The sequence below is a fragment of the Liolophura sinensis genome, chromosome 3 (genome assembly GCF_032854445.1).
Source record: "Liolophura sinensis isolate JHLJ2023 chromosome 3, CUHK_Ljap_v2, whole genome shotgun sequence".
NCBI lineage: Eukaryota > Metazoa > Mollusca > Polyplacophora > Chitonida > Chitonidae > Liolophura > Liolophura sinensis.
In genome coordinates this window covers 23,932,096-23,939,122 of record NC_088297.1, presented here as the reverse complement: position 1 = coordinate 23,939,122, position 7,027 = coordinate 23,932,096, and the positions used below count along the sequence as shown (strand labels likewise).

The following is a 7,027-nucleotide window of genomic DNA, read 5'->3' as shown; positions in this document are numbered from 1 at the left end:
ATATTTTCGTCCTCCACAGGTCATCACAGCTACTCAAATTGCCAGTAAATCTTACCTCTAAGTGTGTGACAGATTTTCCCCTCTCATCCGTAATCACAGTTTCCCAATCTTACTTGTAGGCATCAGACAAGTTCTACTCTCCCATCCCTCATCACAGATTCCCAATATTACGTTTATATGTCTGACAGGTTCTCGCCTTCCATCCGTCATCACGTCTTTCCAACCTCACCTGTAGGTGTCTGACAGGTTCTCGCCTTCTATCCGTCATCACATCTTTCCAACCTCACCTGTAGGTGTCTGACAAGTTCTTCCCTCCCAAACGTTATCAGAGTTTCCAATCTTAGGTGTAGGTGTCCACCAGGCTCTGCACTCCGACCCCTCATCTCAGTTTCTCAACCTTACTTAAAGGTGTCTGACAGGTTCTTCCCTATATCCCGTCATCACAGATTCCCAATCTCACCTATAAGTGTTTGAAAGGTCTCCTCAACCCATTGGTCATCACAGGTTTCCAATCTTGCCTGATGTCTGACAGGTTCTTTTCTCCCACCCGTCATTACAGATTTCCAATTTCACCTATAAATGAAAGGTCATCTCCCCGCATTCGTCATCAGTGCTTTCCAATCTTACCTGATGTCTGACAGGTTCTCTTCTCCCACCCGCCATCTCAGATTCCCAATCTTACCTGTAGGTGTCTGACAGGTTCTCTCCTTCCATCCGACATAACAGCCTCCCATCTTACCTGTAGGTGTCTAAAAGATTCTCGCCTCCCAGCCGTCATCACAGCTTTCCAATCTTACCTGCACGTCTCTGACAGGTTCTCGTCTGCCATTCGTCATCACACTTTCCCAATTTTACCTATAGGTTTTTGACAGGTTCTCCCCTCCCATCCGTCATCACAGCACTCCAATCATAGGTGTATGTATCTGGCAAGTTCTTTTCTCCCACCCAGCATCACAACTTTCCAGTCTTACCTGTAGGTGTTTGGCAGGTTCTCTCCTACCATCAATCATTACACTTTCTCGTTCTTACTTAAAGGTGTCTGACAGGTTCTCCCAGCCATCCCATCATTACACCTGCCCAATCTCACCTGTTGGTGTCTTAAACATTCTCTTCTCTATCCGTCATCACAGCTTCCCAAACTTACCTGATGTCTAACAGCTTCTCCTGTCCCACAGATTCCCAATCCCACATATAGGTGTCTAGCAAGCTTTCCTCTCCCACGCGTAATCACAATTTTTCTATCTTATCTGTAGTGTCGGACGGTTTCTCTCCCCTACCACCCGTCCTCACAGCTTCCCAATCTTACCTGTAGGTATCGGCCAGGTCCTCTTCTTCTCTCCGTCATCACAGCTCCCCAACCTTACCTGTATGACAAGCTCTCTCCTCACAGCGGTCATCACATCTTACTTGAAGGTGTCTAATAGGGTTTTCCCTCCCACCTGTGATCAAGGTTTCCCAATCCTACATGTAGGTATTTGACAGGTTCTCCCCACCCATCTGTCATCACCCACCATGGCTCAGTCGGTTAGCCCGCTAGCGCAGCGTAGTGACTCAGAAGCCTCTGACCATTGCGCTCGCTGTGAGTTCAAGACCAGCTTATGCTGGCTTCCTCTCCGCACGCCGTACGTGGGAAGGTCTGCAGCAACCTGTGGATGGTCGTGGGTTTCCCTCCCGGGCTCTGCCCGGTTTCCTCCCAACATAATGCTGGCCCCGTCGTATAAGTGAAATATTCTTGAGTACGGCGTAAAACACAAATCAAAAAAAAAAAAAAACAAATAAAATAAAAATAAAATTTGTCATCACATCCTCACAATACATGTATTACTTGTAGGTGACAGACAGATTCGCCGAAAGCACGCGTCATCCAAACTTCCCAGTCTTACCACTGTGTATCTGACAGGTTCTCTCCACCCAACCCTTATCAAAGTATCCCAATCTGACAATAAATGTCTGACGCGCTCTCCCCTCCCTTTTTGACACAGGGCTGAAATGTTATTTACATGACTTAAAGAGGGATATTTTACTCAGTACAATGTGATCGTCCATGTATATGACTTGCACGTTATGTGATCTTACGATTGGTTCAACTCTACCATGTGATTGGTCCGGCCACAGTTACAGCAATCTTGTGCAGGATGTTCAGCCTATATATTGCAATTAAGTTTTTAAACATATGACGTATCTCAGCCGAATGTTATACTCAATAAAACTAAGATAAAAATCTGATTTTAGAAATCCTAAAATGTGTTACCGTACTTGGCACATACCTACATATACAGGTACTGGCGCCATATCGGGAATACCGCATCACTTTCCCTGTACCAGCCCTGTACGACAGCACAACATACAGTTTCTAAATGACATAAATCCAATATTTCAGCAAGCGTCAATATGCGCACCACTGAAAGATAGTCCCGAGTCACTCGAGTCATCACTGGAACAACATTTAGCGGTTTTGGAATACTGTGCAATATCTTTAACTGATCAAGTATTTTCGACACCTTACTTTCATCTTTCAGCCACTCCCACAATGCAAGGTTAAATACAGCCGAAAATTCTTGCCTGTTACGATTACGATTTTTTATATTTGAGAATTTTTGATAAATAGCCACACACACACAGACAAAATAAATCATCTTTAATTAGCTAACGTGCAATAGCGATATGCTAGTAGTGTAACGCCGAACGGTCATTTCCATCACAATCCGCCGATTCCTCCACGCATGCGCTCGCCATTGCTTACACTTGAGGTCAAACCTGTGCCATTCGTTGTGGGCATGGTACTTAGGCGATTGGGACATCTTTGGTTCATTCTATCACAATAAAATTACCATTCTCACAGACAGAATGTCTATCGCTCAGCCAATTTTGAGGAGGTTTCAAGTTCCAGGAATACATTGGCCCAGATAAGCAAGGAATCAATTTAAATTTGGATCACAGATGTGCCTTTCAGTGTTTTCTTCGAGTCTAACACACTCTATCATGAACGCTATGACCGTGTGCAGTGCATGTCAGTAGAGAGATGTTAACTATGCTGCCTTATCGGTAGAGGCCCAGTGATTCGGGCTGTGGATTGCCAGATGGGACAACCATGTCAGTAAAGAAAGAACAACCCACAGACCGATTGTTCGGGATATGTAACAGTATTGTTCAGAGTAGAACAATGGTTATATTCTGAAAGCCGACATGAACAATATTATATTAAACTAAAAAGCACATCGAACAGTGTTGTGGATACCAATGTCATTTGCTATCAAATGAATCGGACGTCACTGAAAAATGTACAAGAAATCTGACATCCTTACTACCCGTAGCTGTTGACCAATACATTAGGCGTAATAAACTGAAAATTAAAACATCAATCAAATCAACAATAATAAATAAATATTCCCTTCCCATCCACCATCACAGTTTCCCAGCCTCACCTGTAAGGGTCTGACAGGTTACCCCGTCCCACCTGTCAATACAGTTTCTCAGTCTACCTGTAGATGTCGGACAGGTTTCCCACGCCCACTATATCACAGTTTCTCTATCCCACCTGTATGTCTCTGACAGGTTGTCCACACCCGCCCGTCATCACAGTTTCTCTATCTTATCTGTAGATGTTTGACACAGTCTCCTCTCCCACCCGTCACCACATTTTCTCAATCTTACCAATAACTGTCTGACAGGTTCTCCACACCCAGCCGTCATTATACCTTGCCAATGTTAGCTGCAGGTGTCTGAAAGGTTCTCCTCTCCCACCCATCATGAGAGATTCCCTATCTTATCTGTAGGTGTCTGACATGTTTTCCCCACAACCCGTCACCACAGTTTCTCAGTCTTACCTGTATGTCTTTGATAGGTTCTCCACACCCACCGGTCAACACAGTTTATCTTACATAAAGGTGTCTAACAGGTTCAGCCCTCCCACCCTTCATCACAGTCTCCAGCTTTACCTGTAGCTCACTGTTAGGTTCTCTCCACTCACCCGTCATCACAGTTTATTTGTTTTACCAGTAGGTGTCTGACAGGTTCTCCACATCCACAGTTTTTCAGTTTTACCTGTTGATGTCTGAGAGGTTCTCCCCTTCAATCCACTTTCCCAGTTTCCCACTCTTCCCTGTAGGGGTTGTTCCTGCCCATCCAACATCACACTTACCCAGTATTATTTGTAGGTGACTAACAAGTTTTTTCAAACCCATTCACCATCACAGTTTCCCATTCTTACTTGTAGGTGACTAACAGGTTCTTCAAACCCATCCAACATCACAGTTTTTCCAGTCTCACCTGTAAGGGCCTGACAGGTTTTTTCCGCCCACTTGTCATCACAGCTTCCCACTCTTACCTGTAGGCGACTGACAAGTTCTCCCCCATCCACTGGTCATTAGAGTATCTGACAGGTTCTCCACATCCACTCGTCATCACAGTTTCCATGTCTTACCTGTAGGTGTGTGACAGGTTCTTCCCACCCACCCGTCATCACAGTTTCCCAGTTTTACCTGTATGTGTCTGACAGGTTCTTCTCACCCACCCGTCCTCACAGTTTCTCTCTCTCACCTGTAGGTGTCTAACAGGTTCTCCCGTCCCTCCCGTCATCACCGTTTTCCCAGTGTTACCTGCAGTTTTTCCACACCCACCCATCATCTTACCTGTGTGTCTTACCTGTATGTGTCTGACAGGTTCTCCCTCACCCACGTGTCCTCACAGTTTCTCTCTCTCTCACTTTTAGGTGTCTGACAAGTTCTCTACACCGACCCGTCATCACAGTTTCCCAAACTTACCTGTACGTGTCTGACAGGTTCTCCCCTCCCACCCGTCGTCACAGTTTCCCAGTCTCACCTGTAAGGGTCTGACAGGTTCTCCCTTCCCACCCGCCATCAGAATTTCCCAGTGTTACCTGTAGGTGACTGATAGGTTCTCCCTACTCATCCGCCATTACAGTTTCCCAGTCTTACCTGTAGGTAACAGATAGGTTCTCCCCACTTATCCGCCTTCACAGTTTCCCAGTTTTACCTGTAGGTGTCTGACAGGTTCTCCCCTCCCATCCGCATTCACAGTTTCCCAATCTTACCTGTACGTGAGAGACAGATTCGCCGATCCCACCCCTCACTCCAGCATCCCAATCTTACCTGTACTTGTCTGACAGGTTTCCCCCTCCCACCCGCCATCACAGCCCCCCAAACAGACATCTGATCCGCAGAAAACTATCCTGCTACAATGACAATCTGCTCCACACTTGGTTGCACTCATTGCGTCACACTCGGCAACACGAAGACAGTTTTTCTGAATGGTATAATAAACGTAATTTAAACGTAATAAACTGAAAACAGTTCGCGAAAGTTAAATTTCTATCAACCAGCGAAGCAAACTGTGTATAAAGAGACAGACGGAAACTGGCAATGTCTTTTATTTACCTTTTGTTTGACAGCCTTGGCCAGTATAGCCAGGACTGCAGTCTCCTGTACACGCCCCACTCGTCTTGTCACAGGCGTTTGATTGTCTGTTCGGACAGTTACAGGTGTTCTGACACGTTTGTCCGTATCTACCAACTGGGCACGTGACTGTATCAGGTTGACAGTCTGGTCCAGCATAGCCGGGGTTACACTGTCCTGTACATGCCCCAGTCATTTTGTCACAGGTGGTTGATTGTCTGTTCGGACAGTTACAGGTGTTCTGACACGTCTGTCCGTATGTACCAACTGAACACGTGGTTGTATCAGGCTGGCAGTCTGGTCCAGTATAGCCGGGGTTACACTGTCCTGTGCATGTCCCAGTCGCCTTGTCACAGGCGGTTGATTGTCTTTTCGCACAGCTACAGGTGTTCTGACATATGGATCCGTATTTCCCGACAGGACACGTGGCAGGTTGACAGTCTGGTCCAGTATAACCGGGGTTACACTGTCCAGTACATGCCCCAGTCATTTTGTCACAGGCGGTTGATTGTCTGTTCAGACAGTTACAGGTGTTTAGACACGTCAGTCCGTATGTACCAACTGGACACGTGGTTGTATCAGGTTGACAGTCTGGTCCAGCATAGCCGGGGTTACACTGTCCTGTACATGCCCCAGTCATTTTGTCACAGGCGGTTGATTGTCTGTTCGGACAGTTACAGGTGTTCTGACACGTCTGTCCGTATGTACCAACTGGACAGGTGGTTGTATCAGGTTGACAGTCTGGTCCAGCATAGCCGGGGTTACACTGTCCTGTACATGCCCCAGTCATTTTGTCACAGGCGGTTGATTGTCTGTTCGGACAGTTACAGGTGTTCTGACACGTCTGTCCGTATGTACCAACTGAACACGTGGTTGTATCAGGCTGGCAGTCTGGTCCAGTATAGCCGGGGTTACACTGTCCTGTGCATGTCCCAGTCGCCTTGTCACAGGCGGTTGATTGTCTTTTCGCACAGCTACAGGTGTTCTGACATATGGATCCGTATTTCCCGACAGGACACGTGGCAGGTTGACAGTCTGGTCCAGTATAGCCGGGGTTACACTGTCCTGTACATGCCCCAGTCATTTTGTCACAGGCGGTTGATTGTCTGTTCAGACAGTTACAGGTGTTCAGACACGTCAGTCCGTATGTACCAACTGGACACGTGGTTGTATCAGGTTGACAGTCTGGTCCAGCATAGCCGGGGTTACACTGTCCTGTACATGCCCCAGTCATTTTGTCACAGGCGGTTGATTGTCTGTTCGGACAGTTACAGGTGTTCTGACACGTCTGTCCGTATGTACCAACTGGACAGGTGGTTGTATCAGGTTGACAGTCTGGTCCAGCATAGCCGGGGTTACACTGTCCAGTACATGCCCCAGTCATTTTGTCACAGGCGGTTGATTGTCTGTTCGGACAGTTACAGGTGTTCTGACACGTCTGTCCGTATGTACCAACTGGACACGTGGTTGTATCAGGTTGACAGTCTGGTCCAGCATAGCCGGGGTTACACTGTCCTGTGCATGTCCCAGTCGTCTTGTCACAGATGGCTGATTGTCTGTTCGGACAGTTACAGTTGTTTTGACATCTATCTCCATATTTACCATCTGGACAC

At 46.8% G+C, this 7,027-nt stretch overlaps 1 protein-coding gene across 1 annotated transcript; it reads right to left on the bottom strand.

The window, feature by feature from the left end:
* Nucleotides 1–5,388: 5,388 nt before the first annotated feature.
* Nucleotides 5,389–6,798, bottom strand: LOC135463486 (multiple epidermal growth factor-like domains protein 11). The gene has a single exon (XM_064740744.1). It carries the CDS (start codon nucleotides 6,796–6,798, stop codon nucleotides 5,389–5,391), a length of 1,410 nt encoding a protein of 469 aa, XP_064596814.1.
* Nucleotides 6,799–7,027: the final 229 nt, after the last annotated feature.